At 39.3% G+C, this 21,039-nt stretch overlaps 1 protein-coding gene across 5 annotated transcripts in view; it reads right to left on the bottom strand.

Moving 5' to 3' along the window:
- The window catches only part of SVIL (supervillin), a 142,372-nt gene that overhangs the window by 49,351 nt on the left and 71,982 nt on the right, over positions 1–21,039 (bottom strand). For 3 of the 5 annotated variants that reach the window (XM_034061392.1, XM_034061388.1, XM_031052416.2), the window contains exons 3-6: positions 18,000–18,091; positions 12,529–12,586; positions 12,251–12,402; positions 11,154–11,838 (exon numbers count right to left, since the gene is read on the bottom strand). In XM_034061392.1, the coding sequence (XP_033917283.1) occupies positions 11,154–11,838; positions 12,251–12,402; positions 12,529–12,536 (845 nt within the window). In that variant the 5' untranslated portion in view covers positions 12,537–12,586; positions 18,000–18,091. Of the gene's footprint in view, positions 1–11,153; positions 11,839–12,250; positions 12,403–12,528; positions 12,587–17,999; positions 18,092–21,039 lie in introns of those variants that run through there. The other 2 variants (XM_034061395.1, XM_031052420.2) reach the window with 2 other exon arrangements.

Consider the following 21,039-nt stretch of genomic DNA (forward strand, 5'->3'; position numbering starts at 1 on the left):
TCTTTATATAAAACCAAAAGCAATTATCATTAGACAGAACCAGACAGCTATAATACTTTATGATTATTCACTGTTCATCATTTTACGTGGAAGGGATTTGCAACAAATCATTTTGGTCGGCGGTGTTTTTGTTTTTATTTTATAAGAAGCTATTAACAAATACTGATTGCTTATAAACAAAGTCTCTTCACAAGCTCATTCATGTCTTCCTGTACCAGAATGCTACACAGAGCTACGTATGTGCCTACCTATCTGTCTCCTTTCGTTCTGCTGATGTTATAGGTTGAGTTTTAAATCTCTCAGAAGTCTTTCTATTTTCACCAGGAGTAAAATAGCGCCTCGGCCTTCGTGGCCCTCTTTCACGGTCACCATTAGCAGACAAAGTGCTACCTGCTGCTGACATCTCAAACCGAGATTCACTTTAAGACCACATGGATAGAAAGTGCATAGAAAAGAAAAGAGGAGAGAGAGGTAAAGCATAGATGTAAGCATCTCAACAATTCACTACCAATCACTCTGCATGCTCCTCCGGTAACATGCGCAGACGTACACATTCCAGCTACCCCACATCACAAATTGCACTAGCAAGCAGAAGCACAAAAGCAGGATTCAAACCATCTCAGCCTCCAGTACACACTGGTGAGAGCTAAGCTGTGTGCTTTAAGTGCCGAACACGACTGCTGTTGAGTGTGTGTCATTTTTGCCAAGGACGTGCAAGTTTCACACGGAAATACGTCTGAAATGTCACCTACAGTTCTGTCTTCTTGTTGGCAGTAGCAGACTCCAGAAAGACATTACGGAGCTGGGCAACAGAGACTTTTGTGTCAACCATGCCAATCTCACCGTTTGGTGCATTTGCTTCCACACTTCCCTTAGTTTTATAAGCTTCTAGCTTAGGAGGCACAGTATAGTCAGACATTGAACGAGTCAGGACCTTATGCTTTGCTGTCGACACTTTCCAAACAGGAGCCTTTGCCTTGTCAGGCTGTGTTACAGACCCACTCTGTATGTACATAACAGCTTCACTCCTTTCTATGTTCTCAGTGGTCTTAGACTGCCGCTCAGGGGCCTGCCTCTTATTGCACTCCAGCTCTCTCTGAACTTCTGAGTTAACTTTCAGCTTGCTTGTGAAAGAGGAATTCCCCATGGGAGTATCCAATTCTCCTCCTCCAAAGAGGCCTTCATGGTTCTTCCCTTGCTTTCGAATCTCAGATGGTAAAATTGGTCTTCTGCCTTTGGAAGCTTGTTCACCCTCCAAGGAATCTTCTTCATCAGGCTTTGCTCCATAATCAAGTGCCTCTTTCTTTTCACTCTCTGATGCAGTAGCTGCTGATGATTTTGTTAAGAGGCTAACACTGTCTGGCAGAAGGCGGCTGCCAACAGAGATGTTTGCTGGTTCTTCTGTTGCCATCAGCTGAGCTGTGTGAGCAATGCCAGCAGGCTGAATATAGCCATGTATCGGTTGGCGGACTGAACTGATGGGCTGATTTATAACCCTATCAAAGGCAGATGTTTCTGTCTGAAGAGGCATGTAGTGGGCTGGCACTGGATGGGATTTTCTCTGAGATACTGTGTCTGTGCCATGTTCAGGGCTTCCACGAGCACTTTCCTCTTTCACCAGTTTCTCTCTAACTTTTACTCTTTAAGAAAGAAAAAGGATTAAAGCTGTGAACAGCAATACCCAATCTGGGAAGGATCATAAGACACCTACTGTGGGTACAGGCAGAAACATCATATTAAAATAAAAGCAATCAACACATAGAGGAAAGCAACGGTATGATGCAACACCTTCCACCCCCTAAATCATAGCAATAGCATTGCTCAATGTTCAAGTGATTCACAAGACCTTGAACATGCGTGACTCCTCAGAAGGTAACTGAGCAAGCTCTGAAAATGTACATCATGCTCCCATGAGGTCACACCTGCGTTTGTCAAACAGCACATACCCATAGTCTCAAACAAACAAGATGATCCAAACTCCTTTTTATATTATCAAAGTGTTGGTTTCAGCCTGGAATTGCAAATTCTGCTGACAACCATGTATTTAAACAGCATTTTGAAGACATCTAAATACTAGGCAGTTTAGGTCATTATCAAGATGCTGTTGCACTGGGGGAAGGGATGAAAAAACACATTGTTATCTCCACCTAGGCCTTCAGGCGTTTTGCCAGAGACCTTTTTATTTCTGCTTTTTTATATCATATAAAATCTAAAAATCTTACATGTAGTGTAACCTGTTTCAGTAAGTAAAAAAAAAAAAACAAAACCAATGTTGAAAATGCAAGCCTCAAAGCCCAAAGTGAAACTATGGCATGGCTGCTGCTCTTCAGAAGGCTTGCGGGGAGAAAAGGATTAAAACCAAAACAGGCAATCTGTTTTAAAACAGATCATTACATTTTAACATGCAAAACTTACAGGAATGCTCCCCCAAAGTTATCTTACTTCAGTGTATTTTCTAGAAACACCTCTAGATTTGCTAACATCCATGCAAACCAGAGTTGTCTTGTACCTTTAGACACTTAATGCAACTGCATTAAGGGAAGGTAAGCGCGTGCAGCCGGAGGCAGCCTTTGCTCTATGACTACAACTGCAGGTAAGCTCTCCGGCAGCTTTACAGCCATGCCGCTTGTTCACACCGCTTACAGGATGAGTGTCTGTAAACATTGCATATTCAGTATTAAAAATGAAAGCCCTCTACTTCCTCCCTGCCCAATGGGTATAAAAAATGATTTTAATTCTGAAGAAGGAGAGAAACTCAAGTACAATCGGAGACTAGCTCTTTATCTGAAAGTAAGTAATCCAGCTCTAAGTCTGTACAATTCCAGGCTTGCTACCAACAAACTTTTTGGAATTTACATTACTAAATAACCCCCAAGATTTAGGAAAAAAGGCAAATGAATATCTGAAAGAATAATTCGGGATATCCAAAATTATCTGAAACACCAACCTTTCTAATATTTTGGTGCTCCTTATCTCTGAGGATTGGTGCACTTACCAGGAAACTCCTCACAGTTACTTAAGTACAGTGTGTTCAGTCTGAAAAAGTGATTCTTTAAACTACATGTACCAAGTATTCTCCAGAACATTCACACTGATGTTAGTACTGGGTTATAAGAATTACTTTCATTGGGAACATAGAAAAGATTCTTCCTGCAATGCACCTCACGGGGGACTAACTGCATGCGTTGCCAAACTGGGAGAAAGCAGCTGCTTGTAGCTCCAATCAAATTCTTGATTCACTTTTCAAGAGAATTTTTTTTTTATTTCTCTTGTTCCACCTCCTTTGGAATTCAAGGAATTACAGTGTATGCTAAGAGGACTGATGGGTGGTATAAAAATCTGCTGGTTTGAGGAGTAGAAAGTGGGATAAAATAAGTGATAAAAATTAGTGGAAGCCAGAATGATAGTAGCTGTGGAAGAAGCTAGGGGTGTTTGTACTTCATCAAAATACCAACTGGTTTCAAGCTACCATAAAAGCAGATGCTTCTGAAAAGTTTCAACAGCTGTTTATTCACAAGAAACAACTTTTTAACTTGCTGCTGTTAAAGGAAAATTACAAGCTGTTAAGTGTCAAGTGTTAAAAGAAGACTGAGTAAAGGGAAAGAAAGGGTCGGTTTGAGTCCGATTGTTAGCCACACAGCTATGTTTTATGATACCTGGAGGGCCAGCTGATAAGTGAAGGTGTGTCCCCTTCCGAATCTTTCTGAAGAAACCATTCAGGTTTTGCTTTCCCTGCACTACTACAGAAAACAGAACTTCAGGTAACTTCTGAAATTTCGACACATGCTCCCATTTATTCTCCCAATCTCCCCTCCCCACCACTTTTTTTGTTTGTTTTCTAATTACTCCATTACAGAGGACTGTTCATAAAAACAAAAGCACAAGCACATTAATCAAATTGAGAAGTATAAACTATGAAACAAACTAGCATATTAAGTCCACAGACATCTAAAAAGTATACTGAATGTTAAATATTCTGCAAAGGTAACTTTTACCAAGTGTGTACTGTCCAGAATTTGAGAAGTGAAAGCAACTACACAAACTTATTTTTGCCATTTGCCATTACAGGTCAAATTGAAGGGGTTTACGTAAGCAAAACCTAGAAAAGTTGCTAAAATCTTTCCTTTTTCTGGTTTAACATGGTAAAGATCACTGGGTTCACACCAAAGTAGTAATATGAATTTAATGAAGTTAGAAATTCAGATGGCTATATCATACTTCCCAAGAAATTCTCAGGAGCATCTGGAACCCCTTGCAGCCCTGTAGCTTCAGAAATGCAAACCCAGTTAGATAAAGTAAAACATGCTGTGCCACTAGGAGACAGGGGAAAGAAAAAGACTGAAAAAACCAAAGTAATCCCAATTTGATCTTGTCTTGATTTTATTTTGTTTTCATTTTGGAGTTGAAAGACCAAAAGGGAACAACAGCACTGCAAACTTCTAAAAGCCCTGCAGGAAAGGGTTTTTCAGACTACCTACACACCTTTTCTCAAATACTTTCCTAATGCCCACCTTCACCTACAGTAGATCATATCAAATACTTTTAACCTTGTAAGCACAGACTGACCACATTATCATGTACAAACTCCCTGGAGCCAACAAGCATCCAGGCTGCTTTCCATTACCTATGGATACATCTGAAAGAACTCGCATGGCAGTAGAAACATTTGGGATGAAAATCCAAAATTAAGCTCCAGGTCATCTACTTCAGTTTTTCTTAGCTGGTCTTTTAATGAAAATAGTTGAAAAAGTAAAATCAACTGTTCTTAGGGTAACAGTGCATTTACTGCAAATAAGTTTAAATTTGAGAACTCACCCACAGTTGTCACACTATCCAAATCACTTAGAACAAAGTCAAACACTGACTGTTAGAACACTTTTTGTTTTTCCTAATGTTTTTGAATTCTGAAAGGAACTGACCAAATAGGAGGTAAACACCTTTCAAAGCAGCTGACCCAGTAGCTGGAATTGCTTTGAAGCAAGCAAACTTCCTTCTCCTCTCTTTATGTGTACTTTGGCACATTTTTATAGTGGGTATGGCCCAAGCAGCAATTATTTGTACTTGACCATTCATCCTTTGAAGAGAGCAGTCAGAAGAACGCAAGCCATGTTTTGAATTTAGAGTTAATCAGCCACATCAGCCAAATGCAGACAATGTCAAATGTAGAACTTTGTTGTCTTCTCAGTGATGGATAACAAGATTAATCATTAAATCTTCTTAGGACTGAAGGCACAAAGCTTTCATATGTATTCCAAAGCAAGCTGCATTTATTTTCGAATTTTAACTCAGCAAATTGTACAAAACTGATCTTGCAGTTGGGATAATGTGGAACTGACTGCAAGAGAGCAACCACCTGGAAAAGTGGCTGTTATTTTGCCTGTGCAAATGGCCTTATAGAAGGCCACCACACGAAAACTTTAAACAGACTGCATGGAAATTGGCAATAACTTCTTTACCACTCAGAAACAGGGACGAAAGTTTCTGAGAGGTTATTCTTAAAACTCTGAATATTACACTATTGAGTATTGAGTATGTACTGGCACTGGAAGTTGTCAGAGATCAAAATGAAGAGCAGGCTCTTGGAAACTTGGCCTTTAAAATATTACCTACTACCTACATGCATATCCAAACAAGACCAAACCTAAGTTGAAATTCTTGGCTGCAGTAAGTTCTGCACCACATCTTGGTGGATGCAGATGAATTCCTTCAAGAGGTAAGGCAGACTGTAACTGTGGGAAAGTTGTTTTATGCAAATACTGATCCTAGCTTCATCCAAAAATAATCTGAAATTCGTGATACTGCAGTCAGTAGTTTGCATTAAGTTATGACTTATTTACAGAATCATAGAATGGTTTGGGTTGGAAGTAACCTTTAAAGGTCATCTAGTCCAACCTTTGCAGTTAAGAGGGACACATTCCACTAGACCAGGTTGTTCAGAGCCTTGTTCATCCTGAGCCTGAATGTTTCCAGGGATGGGGAAGCCACAACTTCTCTGGGCAACCTGTTCCATTGTTTCACAATTCTCATAATAAAAAAATATTTCTTCCTTACATCTATTCCAAATGTACACTAATTAGTTTAAAATAATTAGCCCTTGTCCTTTCACTATACAAGCCCTGCTGAAAAGCTTGCCCCCATCTTTCTTATATGCCCCCTTTAAGTACTGAAAGGCTTCAATGAGGTCTTCTCTGGAGCCTTCTTTTCTCCAGGCTGAACAAGACTTTCCTCACAGTAGAGGTGTTCTAACTCCCCGATCATTTCTGTGGCCTTCCTCTGGACCCTTTATTACAGGTCCATGTCTTTGCTGGGCTCCAGATGGAGTCTCATGAGAATGGAGGAGCAAAATTACCTACCTTAACCTGCTGACCCTGCTTCTTCAGATGCAGCCCAAGACATAACTGGCTTTCTGGGCTGCAAGTGCACATTGCTAGCTATTGTCCAGCTTTTCATCTACCAATACACCCAAGTCATTCTCTGCAGGCCTGCTCTCAATCCTTTTATCCCCACTCTGTATTGATACCAGGGGTTTCCCAAACCCAGGTGGAGGACCTTACACTTGGCCTTGTTGAACATCATGAGGCTTACACAGGCCACTTCTCAAGCTTGTCCAGGTCCCTCCGAATGACAGCCTGTCCCTCAGGCACATCAACTGTACCACTCAGCTTAGTGTGATCTGCAAACCTCCTAAGGGTGCACTCATCCCACTGTCTATGTCACTGATAAAGATACTGAACAGTGCTACTCCCAATATGGACCCATGAGGGACCCCACTTGTCACTGTTCTCTACCTGGATATTGATCCATTGACCACCACGCTTTGGATGTGACCATCCAACCAACTCCTCATCTGCTGAACAGTCTACTAATCCAATTTATACCTCTCCAATTTAGAGAGAAGGATGTTGTGGAGGACAACACCAAATGTCTCACATAAGATCAGACAGACAACAACCGCAGCTCTTCCCTTGTCCACTGGTGTAGTTACTCTATCACAGAAGGCCACCAGGGCAGGGCTGTCCTTGGTGAAGCCATGTTGGCCATCTTGAATCACCTCCAGTCTCTTGCTTTCCTTTCCTGATTTCTTACACTTGGTGATCAAGAGCTCTTGTACTCTATGGAAACCATCCTTAAAGATCTGCCAGATCTGTTCCTGTTGCTTTTGCCCCACTGTCATTTGTTAGTATTTCACTAATGCAGAACAGAGAAGTAAAACCGACCCTAACACAAATGGGATGGAGTTTAAATTCTGGAACTGTCCTGACACCAGAAACCATCTGAAAATGGATTTTACAATTTCATTATCTGGAAACAGAGAACAACTAAGTCTCAAAAAAGAAAGACCTCACAGGAGGGGCGTGTCTCAACCACTGCTTACCAAACACAGGTGATTACTTGGTGTTTCACACAGCATCAGATCTCATGGGACATTGAAATTTTAACAAATGAAAGAGCACACCCCCATTAAAAACACTGTTGCCTTAATTATTTCTCTTCTGCCCAACTTTTGCAGCACCTTTTATTACCAAAAAATAAGTAATGCCAGGAGTGGCAGCTTTAAAAAGAAATCGCTTGAATTTGTGAATTATTTGATAATGCCTTCAGCCCGCTCCCTCTGACCTCTTCACTGGTTTACAGAGATGCATTAGAAAAAAAAGCATTTGCTAGCTAAAAATGAGAGAGCTTTATAAGGAGGCCTGATGTCTCAATATTAAAGGCTAATTTGTGAATGAGCAGAATCAGGTGTCTTTCTATAGATAGCATGCTGTTTCACCAGGGCAGCTTCTCCTGTGTTGGAAGAGATAACAATCTAGAAGGCATTTCATTGTTCAGTGTTTCATTGGTTTCCCCTCACAGAAAGAGTGACTAGGATTGCTTTATGAGAATAAAGAAAGTAAAACCCCCTTTTCCACTGCAGCACACATTCTTGGATATGAAGTTTGATGGGCTATTCTCTTTGGTTTCCTAAGACTGAAAACTTTCTCCCTTTCTTCACCTTATAAAACAAAGAGAACAATCTGCCAAAGGTCCATTGCTCCAATAATCCCTTCCTATCAGTAACTGGATTAGTCAACAGATTTATCTCAAACTGACCATTTGAAGATAAGGGATAATGTTTTGTAATATCTGAGTTGAGACTGCTTCAGACAATTTTTTTTGGAGCCTAGAATAACCCAGTCAACTCAAGGGGTTTCAGTACAGCTCTGGTCTCAGCTGTATGGGTGACCCTGCAATGACTATTTTACCTACCACAGTAGCAAAATTGTAAGCTTAAAACATAAACTAAATATAAGACAGTACTTCCTAAGTATGTTGAGTTACTTTCCCTCTGATGGATTTACTGAATGAAAATATTCCTTTAAAAAGTTTCCTTAACTGGGAGAGTCCAACAATAGCTCATATAGCCATGTATCCATGCAAAAGAAAGTAAACAGGGTTAGAAGTCACCCTGAATAATGGAAATCTATGAGAAAAATATTAACAGATTACTACTAGTGTGCCCTATGCAGTAAAGTGAAACAAAAAAGAAGGCTAAGTACATTTGAGCAGTTTACAGGCACTGTAAATAGATGACATAATCAATCCGCCCATTGGTTAACCTTTTACATGGAAGATTCCTTCATCATTCAAACTCAAAGGTATGCTTGTGAGAGGTAACAAAAAGGCCACAACAAATAAGAATTAAGTTTTGTGATTTTGATGGGAAGGATAAAAAAGTCTAGTCAACGTAGCTTGGTTTTGAATCTACTGCAAAAAAGACCAAAAAAGTGTGAATGGTCCAGTTTATGCCAGTTCATTTCAGTTTCTCAGAAAGAGTCAAAACTGCTCAGCCTCTTACAAGTGTGTCTACAATTAAGTTCTCGTTATAACTTACATCATTTTATTTGCAACACTTTACAGAATCACAGAATCATAGAATCCCAAGAGTTGGAAGGGACCTCAAAAGATCATCTAGTCCAACCCCCCTGCAAGAGCAGGGTAACCTAGAGTACATCACACAGGAACTTGTCCAGGCGGGCCTTAAACATCTCCAACATAAGAAAACTCCACAACCCCCTGGGCAACCTGTTCCAGTGCTCTGTCACTCTCACAGTAAAGAAGTTCTTCCTGATGTTAACGTGGAACCTCCTATGCTCCAGTTTACACCCATTGCCCCTTGTCCTGTCACTGGGTATCACTGAAAAAACCTAGCTCCATCACCCTGACACCCACCCTTTACATATTTGTAAACACTGATGAGGTCACCCCTCAGTCTCCTCCAAGCTAAAGAGACCCAGCTCCCTCAGCCTCTCCCCATAAAGGAGGTGTTCCACTCCCTTAATCATCTTTGTGGCTCTGCGCTGGACTCTTTCAAGCAATTCCCTGTCCTTCTTGAACTGAGGGGCCCAGAACTGGATGCAATATTCCAGATGCGGCCTCACCAAGGCAGAGTAGAGGGGGAGGAGAACCTCTCTTGCCCTACTAACCACACCCTTTCTAATGCACCCTAGGATGCCATTTGCCTTCTTGGCCACAAGGGCACATTGCTGGCTCATGGTCATCCTCCTATCCACCAGGCCCCCAGGTCCCTTTCCCCTTCACTCCTTTCCAGCAGGTCAACCCCCAGACTGTACTGGTACATGGGGTTGTTCTTTCCCAGATGCAAGACTCTACACTTGCTCTTGTTGGATTTCATCAAGTTTCTCCCTGCCCAACTCTCCAGCCTGTCCAGGTCTCGCTGAATGGCAACACAGCCTTCTGGTGTGTCAGCCACTCCACCCAGTTTAGTGTCATCAGTGAACTTGCTGAGGGTACACTCAGTTTCCTCATCCAGGTCGTTGATGAAAATATTAAACAGCACTGGTTCCAGCACCGACCCCTGAGGGACTCCACTAGTCACAGACCTCCAGCTAGATTCTGTGCCATTGACCACAACTCTCTGCCTTCTTCCTTTCAACCAGTTCTTGATCCACCTCACTACCTGATCGTCAAGCCCACACTTTCTTAGCTTATCTATGAGAATGCTGTGGGAGACAGTATCAAATGCCTTACTGAAATCAAGAAAAATCACATCTACCACTCTACCATCATCCCTCCACCTAGTTACTTCCTCATAGAAGGCTATAAGGTTGTTCAAACATGACTTCCCCCTGGTAAAACCATGTTGGCTGCTCATCCTTGATATGTTAGGTTTTTACAATTATTATTTTCTATCTATCACATACCCAGAAATAGAAGAATCACACTTAAAGAAAATCATACTCTCAAAAAATGCTTAGTTGTTATGGTGACTAAAAACAATGCACATTTTGACAGTCTGTTTTTGCACTACAGTGTGAAATTACAATGGAAAAATAGTGAAAACAATTCTTTTTCCTTCTGGAAGGATCTGGTTACCCTGTTACTGAAGTAAATTTGTCAAATCTGAAGTAATTCAGAATCATGTGAGGGAGGTGGCTACATTTTCCAAATTCAGCATGGAATTTTAACTGTCCCTTTTGCCCCTTCACACACACAACCTCGATATTATCTAAAAGATTGACTACCACAGTTCAAAAGGGTTTTTACACTTTCACAGCAGGAAAACAAATCACCTACTATTTCAAATGATCCAAGACACTTTTCAGCTTTTGACTCTGAGAACTGCTTTATTTTGGCAGAAGCTGTCATGACGCTATTGAAATCTTCACTGAGAAACAACTTGCTTTTAAGAGGAAAACCTCACCCAAACAATTTCAGCCTATACAGGAAAAAAGCTAAAGGCCTGCTCTAACAGGTTATGGAAAAAAAACTCAACAACCACCTACTCACGAAACAAGACAAAAAAACGCAATAGAATTAGAACCGTAACATTGTAACAGCTTCAATTTCTAGTTTGTGTAAGTATCTTAAACATAGTTATTCCACTCCCCTTGCAAGTGCCTAATTTTAGCATAAATTCTATAAATAAAAGGTGAAACCAAGGACATATCTAATAATAGGAAAAGATACCCACCCCCTTGTTTCAGAAGCACACTGTGATACAGTAGACTCAACCAATCCATCCTGAGACATCCAAAGCCACTATTCTTCAAGGCTAATAAGTATGTTTGCATAAATACCGTAGACATTGCTACAAAAGGTGATTAAGGTAAACGAATCTACTGCATAAACAAACAAATGAAAATTATGCTTACCTTTGTCTGATGTTACTGTGCAAGGGCTGGTCATTCTGCAAATGGATTGGTGAGGCTGCCCGCTTTGGTGAAGAGAGGGACTCTCTAGGGGTTTGCTTTGGTGATATTGGCACTTCATTGTAGGAGGAAGATTCTCGTCCAGAAAGTGAAAGAGAGATGGAACTATCCAAGGTGGCTGAAGGGTCAGAAGCCTGTCTAATGGCACTGTCATCATCTGCTTTTCTATCACTCTTTTCATTTGAGAGGTCTTCTTTATCTGTAACACCATCTTTTTCATGGCTTGTGTACTCTTTGGATTCAGAAATTACACTCTTTAACTCCTTTGTCTCAGTTCTGGACAAATACGAGGAGCTACAGTCCTTGCTTTCATCATCTTGCCTTTCACTTTTCACTCCCTTTCTTTCCACACTGTCAGGATCTTTCCTTGCCCGCGTATATCTGGATGAGTAGTCAGAATCCAAATCAGTATCAAGAGATAATCCATATTTTTCTGCTAGCTGGCGCCGCCTCTCCGCCTTGTACCTAGCTATTCTTTCTGCTTTTGACTCTAGTTCCTGGACATCCATGTTTCCTGTACTATACAAGGGCTCTGTATTACCTCCTGTGGTTTCTGCTCGATATCTGGATGATCTCGGTTGTTTTTCTACAGAAGAATCTGAAGTTTCCTCCTCCTCATTTGATCTTCCTGTTGAAAGTACAACAGATATGAGCAAATCCATCTCAAAACTCTGAGTACTCTACCGACCATTCACACTGAGTAAACAAAAAGCTTCCCATTTTCTTACAAGTCAAAGTGTACTAGTGACTGCACAGACACACTACATTTTGGCACTTATGCCTCCAAAGCATATGCAAATGATAAAGAAATGTCTATTAGTTAATTATGTTGAGTCTCATATCAAAAGATTGTTGTTTTAAAACAATATGAATAACCAGTCTTGTTCAAGTAAGACAGCTGAAGAATTAAAAAGGCAAGTTAAAAAGCCCTCTGACCATGGCTTTTCCATAAAGCTCCTCTCCATGTACAGCAGAAATGATAGAGTAGTAAACATGAAGTAATTCAGTAATGCAAAATTTCCTTAAATTATACTACTTACCTAAGTGGGGACTGTATGGATCAGTTGCACGCATATATCTTGGTGTATCTTCCTCTAATAAACGGTGTGTGACTGAACCTGGACAGTTCTGTAGAAGCATAGGTTGTGTATCATTTTCAATTCCCTCTAAGCGTCTAGCTATTCTCTCTTTTCTGAAAAAGATGTGAAAAATGTGAAACCCAGCATCTTTGAAGATTTGAGGGGAGAGTTTCTAAGAGGAGGTAACAAAACAAGCTGTGTGTTTTGTTTTACAGGCCAAAGGCTTTTAGTTCTTTTACCTTTTCATTTCCAAAAAATCTTGGTTGTTTGGTTCAAACAGTTTTCTTAATTCTGAAACTGAGACAACAAAAGATTATGCAGTTTATAAGCTGCTAAGTTTCAGCAACTCTCAGAAACTTGTTAAAATGCTTTAGCAAAAAGGGAACAATCAAATAAGAGGTTTGAAATTGCTTTTGTCAGGATACAAGTATTTTCCTCTATTTTCCTAGTTTATTAAGCTTGCATTGTCAAAAGTGCGCTAGGCACATGGGTGTAAGCATCAAGGAGTCCTCTGCTCCAGAGAGAATCTGCTCTGCTATCCTAGGAACTTTCAAGATCTTGTATAAACTGGGCAAGATATATTTTGATTAGAACGGGTCAAGCTTACATACTGTTGTAACTCATTTCAAAATCAGGTAGTATGGAATTACTGCTTACCCTGTCTACACAGAGGTCTAGGACTGACCTATTTAAAGAGAAATAGTGTCCCCTATTGCCTATTCTTCCTCCACTCCCTTATATTGAGCAAATCCCAGTAATTCACGGTTGGAGTGAAAATTACTGTGTATCGTCATTATATTCCTTCATGGTTATCACTCTCTACTTTGCTAATTTTCCCTTATAGTTTTAATTGGACATAATTTCCCTCTCTCCCCCTGAACTATTTGATGGTGTTATGTGCTAGCAGACAGCTGTCACAGTTCAAAAACCAGTAGTGAACCAACAGGAGGCATGAGAGATGAAGTAATCCCTATATACATATATATATATATACACACACACATATGTGCACAGTTACCAGTGATGTTTGCAAACCACAATGGAGCAGCGAGTGCTACAAAAACAAGTGTGGTGTAGCTCCTTACCACTAGGAAGAGAAAACATCCCCAAGGCTATCAAAGGGTGCTGTAAACTGGGGGTGTGGGTGGGTGGTGAGTACCCCACACTCACCATATTGTTGCCTTAGCAAAGATGTGAAGATGTGGTGCTAACAGCTGTATGCACTTATTTTGATACAACACAACTCTGAAGTTCTGATCCTGCTGACCTAAGGATCAAAAAGCAAGCTCAAGTCTACAGCCTGCTAAATCAGCCCTAGATTAACACCAGAAATGCCTGATGAGTCAGAAGTGTCCAGAAAATACTGTTCCACACCACTGCAGAAGTAAAGCTGTCAACTTTTTTCCCTACCAGACTCCATTGCTCTAGATACTTAGAAGATAAACAGTATTGAAACACCACCCTTTTAAAGGTCAGATGCACCTTTTCTCCCTTTCCTCTACTGCAAGAACTTACACGCATAGCTAAATCAGGGTTTCAGCTTAGCTGACAAATATCCAGGAAGTTTGCTGTTTGCTCAATACCAGTGCTCATACCTCATAGATACTGTTGACATTGCCTGTCATATCAACCTTATGTGCTGAAAAAGCCACTAAAATTCCAGGTAAAATATCTTAGATCAGCAAGAATTAACGTATTCTGATCATGACTACTCAGAGAAGCAAATGAATGAGGCACAAATATAGCGTCTGAAGCTACAGCTGAGTGCCTATTGAAAATGTGTGATTAACAGGGGAAGAAACCAATTGGGCCACTCTCCAAAAATCCCTTTAATTTACATTTTTAAAGAAAGCAGACTCCAGCTATCCATTTCAATTTGTCAAGCCAAGTTAGCTCAGACAGGGATCACGCCATGAAAATATACAATATGTACAAATTTGATGCAACTAGCAGTGCAGAATAGCAAAGTGTGCAGCTACTTAACAGTACCAGCACAAGGGGTGCTTCTTCCATGCCTAGTTTCAGCATCTGCAGCAAAGCAGATTGAAGCCTTTGCTGTTGACCAGGCTGACAGTGGAAGATAGACACTGAAAGTCAGCAAGCTCCAGACACAGATCTCTGGAGATGAATGGGAACTAGAGTTGGGCAATGCAAAATTTACATCCTGAACCAACACAAAAGCAAAGAACATGTTCATAGTGTTTTCATAGACCTTTCTCTCAATTCATGAGCAGTTCCTGCTGCTGCCTGGCCTACTCAAGCTGTGCTAGCAGCGTAACTGTGCTAAACAGAGAACTTACCCATATGAAACCAGTCTTCATCTCGCATTCACACCAAAAAAATGGTTTCTCATAAATACTTTGCTCTCACCTCAGCCAAAGCTACTTCTGTTTAAGTTTGTTTGTCTGGCTATTAGAATGTTTCTGTTCCATCTGCTAGCTATACATACATAAAATGGTCAAAACAAACCTCATAATTGTTCTGCCACTTCAGACAGGTCAAAGGCCTCCACAGCTCACAGTTGATAAAACCACAATCTATAACACACCATCTATACAGTCCCTAAAACCATCATCACAGAACAGGTCTTTTACACAGCTTTAAAGCTCTAAAGCATAACTTTGTATAATGAAGTCTTTGTTCCCCCACCCCCCCAAAAAAGTAGTCCACATACAAGAAATGTGGAACATCTGAAGAACTCCCAGCAACGTTAGCTCAACACCCTTTTGCTACGTGTTAGCTGAAGTTCCAGAGATTCTACTACTGCTTTGCAGCCCTAAAAAGAGCACTGACTTCATGAAGAATCTCTCCAACACCTTCCCAAACAAGATGGGACAAAAATAGCATGGGACTACTCTATGCTGCCTTACACTTTTTCCACACTTGAGATTCCAGACAGTAATTTCAGCTAGGTGGCCAACATCTGCAGAGCTTTTTTGTGAAAGTATTTTCAGCAATAGTCTGCTGGGGAGGTGAGAAAAAGAAGGAAAAACAAAACAAAACCAAACAAAAACACCAACACCCCCAAACAAAAAAAAACCAAAAACCCACTACAGCCACCAAAAAAAAAAAAAAAAGACAAAACCCAAACCAAACACCCCCACCCCAAAGAAACCCCCCCAAAAAAACCCAACAATGAAAACCCCCCAAAAACACAAACCAAAAAAAGTGAAAATAAAAAAAACCAACACCCATTCCCCTCCCCCCAGAAAGGAAGATAAAAATGCAGGAAGTCTTCTACTCTAGTGATTTATTTTAATTTATTTTTTTTTCCTGAGTACTTGATTTCAAAACCTGAACACCAGTTGGAGAAATTTCACTCCCAAGTACACTGGTTGGCCCTTGCAAGCTTAGGTGATTTTATATCTCCTTTTTAGTTTGCAATCTGAATATGTTAGTGCCAATTTGACACCTGCATATGGGAACATAATCCATCAGAAACTACACGGTTTCAAAGACACCCATGACAGTGTTCAAGAGTAGTAACACTTCTACCTAAAAAGCAGCACAAAGATCTGATTCAGCAAAAAGACAAGACTAAGAAGCTTCAAATAACTAATTTTACAATAAAAGCTCTTTATCTATGTTACTTCATACCAACACATTTTGTAGGCACTGTTGGTCAGTATAGTTAAGGCCAACAGGTAGAACAGCCACAGCTCAGGAGCAGTCCTTAGCTTCAGGCTTTATGTTAGGATGTTGAGCAGGATGCTGTGGTAGGATACCCTCTAACCTAGACTGTCAAGAAGCATCTTAATTTTTATAACTGTAGACATTTTGAACAGAATTTTCTTCATAATACCAAAATTTAGCAAAAGCAGTATTGTTCCATGTCTCACCCCAGAATAAAAAACAGAAAGTGCATTTGGAGTGCACCTTATAAAAATGTTTTTAAAAGTCCTTAAATTAAGGTGAAAGTTATTTTACAGAATCCATTCATCTTTCAGAAACATTTCTTACAGAATATAAATATGTTTTTGTGGAAAGGTCTCTTTGGTAACAGCAGAGGGGATACATGTGGATAAAGCTGCAGGCATGTGACAGTGGTTTTATTTTCAAAATATGTAAACTGTAAAAATTAAATCAAGACTTCCAAAAGTCCAAGTAGAGAGTGAGCAGGAACATTTGTGAAGCCTGAATAGACACAAATCAAAAATTCACCTGAATTTCTCAGAGATTGTAAATAAACATTGCAACACAAGTATTTTAATTTTGAACAAAATTTAATATGGCAGTGAAGCCTAGCTGCCTTGTTTCTGTCTCCTCTTGTCCTCCCTTGGAGATATGATGGTCTACAAATCAGACTGGAGAAGCATTTATCATCTGGTTACACTAGGATAGGCATAGTTAAATGTGCAATGTTTATCTGCAGGTAGCAATATATGAGACTTCAGCTAGACTCTTTGAACCGCAGTTCAGTCTGTATCAGTTGAAAATTAAATATATTCCCTTGATTTTCCAACATGTGCAAATCCAGGTTAAAGTTAGGCCTTAGATGGGACAAATAACCTGTATTTTCAGTAAGTGTTTGAAAGAGCCTCAAGTAGCTCCCACTGTGAACTTTTTCTTAAGTCTGGTATACACTAAACCTGATGCCTTTATTATGAGAATAATTTCTTAGGAAATAGAGGCATCTTGAAACAGAAATTCACTGAGAAGCAACTGACAGACAAGGTTTCTCAACCGAAGGCTCTCATAATTAACTTGTTGGCCAGCATGACTAAGGCTAAGCATCTGGAAAAAATGAGGTACTACATTTACTTTCTGACTAGTGCTCTCAGGACGTCTGTGTTGGGTAAATCCATATCATTCTATACTATCACTGTGTCTTTCTGAACATCTGTAATGACTATATTTAAAAGCAAGCAGACCACTTAAATGTTATGCTGGAAGAAGGACTCCTTTTTCTAAAGGATCTCTGCAACAAATGACACTAGAAGAGCAAGCCAGTTCCTTTACATTAGGATTAGTGCTTCTAGCCTTGCAGTTTGTCTGCAAAGGGCAAATAGCATCAGAACACACAATTTTAAGTGAAATTCTGAGATCCACAACATCCTTGAGTGAAGGGGGCACATCTATGCCAGTTACACATAGCCCTTAAGTTGAATGTCATCTTTTACTTGTCAAGAACTATTTCCCAGCAGAACGATTTTTTAACAATTAAAGAGAATTAACTCTCACTACTACCTCAACTGTGTTAAAAAATAAAGATGGAACTGCTGTTTTCTTCTTAGCTTATTCAGACTAAGACAGAAGTTTAAAAAAAATTAACAATCCCCAGACCTATATGTAGCGCAGATCCTTTAGCATGCAAGACTAAAAGTCAGTGTGTAGTCTGTTGGTGGTGCAAGTACAGTGATTCTACTAACCACTGAAAGGGACTTGAAAGAGCTGTGACTACAAGCCAAGTTAATACTTTCAAATTCAGTATTAATCTAACTGTATATAGAAAGCAACCTCTCTGACATTTTGAATTTCACCTACTTCTTAAACTATTGAAAACTAGGTAAGCAAAGCTGAATTTTACAAAGCAAGGATGTAGTAAGGCCTTGTAAAAGAGCACTGTGGTTCATCCCTTATGCATACTTCACAGGGAAAAGGAAACTCATTTACAAAGGATCTGTGCCCAAATGATTTTAACTGTGCATAGACTAAACTTCATATGGTGTTAAATTACCACTTCTGTTCATAATGTGTCTTCTTTACCTACCTTTTGGAAGTACTGCTAAGAGATTAGCATCAATATCCTTTGTGCTGTTTGCAAGTTCTTCTTTATCTTCAAATGAGAACTCCTTCTGAAAACTGAAAGCAACATCTTGTTTACAGAACTGTGGATGTTTCTGTTATAAATCAAATAAAGCCAGAATGTAACCAATTTATGGCAAGATAGTCTGATAGAGATACCAAAGAAAATATTTTCCATAGGAGCAAAATAAGAAATAAACCCACAAAACTCACAAAGCCAAACCTAACATAATTTGAAACCTGCTTGGAACTGACTGTGACACATTTTTGCATTAAATTGCAGACTGGAAACTACTTCAAAATGCTCTACTAGCAACCACCTTTGAAATAATCTGTATCAAATTATTCTTCATAAATATTAAAACATATTTCATCAAATACAGTACTGTATGTACAGTCTGCCTAAAAGCCTTCTGCACGACTGCCCTATTGTTACTCCACTGATCTCTGGATATTTTGTGGTTTATAATACACTAATGTGAGCAGCAGATAATTTAGTTTTATACTTTGTCTTCTCAAAACAGCAAAAGTGGCCATTTAGATAAAATATTTCTTTAAATATGTTCATAAAATATACAAATTTTGACTTTAAAATATAGGTGCCATAATGGCCTAAAGTATATACTAACTGTGCACAGGTACTTTTTTGGAGATTTACCCTCCTGTGTGTAAACAAAGTGAGATTATTCTTTCCAATTATTAAACACAGAGAGAAAACTGTTGTATTCATAGAATCATAGAATGGTTAGGATTGGAAAGGACCTTAAGATCATCTAGTCCTTCCATCATGGCTACTAAACTATCCCAGTCAGGCATAAGAAAACTTACTACTGTCTTAAAACCTTTAGTAAACTCTGTGTAGACAGATGTACCAGACACAAATCCACAATGATCTTAGATCAGTGATCTAAGCATAGTGACCTTAGAGCTGCTCCATATGATATACTGTCACCTGATTAAGACAAACTGCACACAGACTTACTATTGGCAACTCCATCCTTAGAACAGTTTTTTAAAGGCTCTTTTAAAGAGTTGAATACCCTTTCATCAAGGGTATTTGGTAATAAAAGAAAAAAACAGGTAAAAATTATTCTATAATCACTATTCCAGAAGAACATTTCATATTGAAAAAGGATTTAACATATAATGGCTAATAACATTTTACATGAACTCCATGAAGTATTTGCTTCTTTACAGTTTATAAATAATATTCTTTTGTAAGATACTGAGGGGAGAATAAACCCCCTCAAATGACATTAAGAAGCTGGGCTGTGTCACATGCAGGCACCATGCCACCTGCTGCAAATCATCTCCAATAACTGCACTTAGAGAAATTATTCCAGGTACTGCCAAGAAAAGCAATGTTAGCCAATACAAAAAATAGCAAGCAGTAGATGGAGAGGTGCAATAATTTGTCCATTAGGGAAAACTGTGTATCCTTACAGGGTGAAAACATTTTAATGGAACTAAACAGAAAAAAAAAATCAAAACCAAAATAAAATAGCACACAGCAGCCACAAGGAAATGGGTGCATGTATCATCTGAGACAGGATAGAAACCCAGACAGTTAACCTCATGTTCCTAATATCGCTAACTCCATATTGACATTACTTGTGATTCTTACTAGCCTCACAACATATGTTTTTCTTCTCACAGACACAGCTTCTGGAGTACCCTTAGGAGGAGAGATTCCCAGTTTCCATTCAGAAGGATTTTCTACTCCTTTTGGATGAGGATGAGTTTGAAAAATGTGAATAATATTGGCCTAAGGCTATAAATCAAACTGAAATCTATTCTGTCAAAACAATTTGAGTACTTAAAGCTTGTCTCAAAAGTACCAAGGGACCCAGCTCATCACTTTTGAATACCTGGACTTTATTTAGAAACATCTCCAATTGTTTTCATAATGCTTGTGACAGAGAAGCACCTTAAGTTTCTATAAACATGGGATTCTGCATAGAAAAGCATTCATCCAAACAACAAAATCCTTATTTAAATTAACTGTGCACTAACATCTATAACTATGCCTCAGCCCCACGTGAATTTCTATGAGTAAAATCATACAGAAACAAGACTGACACTAACCCAGTGGTTCTAAGAATTGTATTACTGTATTGCTGTGGACCCTCAACAAACTTCTAATTACTGTTAAGTAGTTAAGTTCACCCCTGTCCCTTCCTCCAGACTCCAGGGAGTTCCAGGGACTATGAAGCGACAGACCCTCTAAACTCAGTCTGAATGTTTTTTCACAAGGTTTCCATCCTTTTGTTCTCAGGTCAGTGTTGCTGGTTTCCTTCCTTATTTTTCTTAAGAGAAATTTTCCACATCTACTCAGCTGTCTCAAGACAGGCTCTCCGTTTTATTGATTTTCATTGATTGTCTGTAAATAATATCCTTTACCTATTCCAGTTTTAAGTCATCTTTTTCACACAGGGTGACCAGAATTAGACAGTCTTGATTCCACACCTGGGTCTTAACAGCATCTTATAAAAATAGTAATTTTAACACAGAAATCATTATTGTATGACTAACCAGATGAATGCTGGGATTTACAACACATTTGCCTTTTTGCATCCAAACTCTTTGGTTGCTCAAACCTGCATGAGAAACTAATATGCCGAGGCTTTGCTTTCATCAGTCGCAAGTAACAGAAAAATTTACCAGCCTCCAATGTGCACTTAGTATTATTACTTTACATCCTTTTTCTATTGCTCCTCAAGGTCATTCAGTTCTTTCTGTATGTGAGCTCCCTTCTCCTTTGTACTTAGGATGGCTTTGAACTTTGCTCACTGGCAGATTTCATTAAAATTCTTTTAATAACCACAAACTTCTTAAGCTTAACCCTTGCTGGGCCATATCACATCATCACAGGTTATCAGTTTTGTGAAAGTCCCTTCACAGTTTCCCTTATGCTATCATTTTTCATTTCCCTCTGGACAGGCTGTCAATTTTTATTTACTTGTTTATTTTTAAATGTTTAACTATTTTCATGTACTGATTATTTA

The sequence above is a fragment of the Melopsittacus undulatus genome, chromosome 1 (assembly GCF_012275295.1).
Source record: "Melopsittacus undulatus isolate bMelUnd1 chromosome 1, bMelUnd1.mat.Z, whole genome shotgun sequence".
Lineage (NCBI taxonomy): Eukaryota > Metazoa > Chordata > Aves > Psittaciformes > Psittaculidae > Melopsittacus > Melopsittacus undulatus.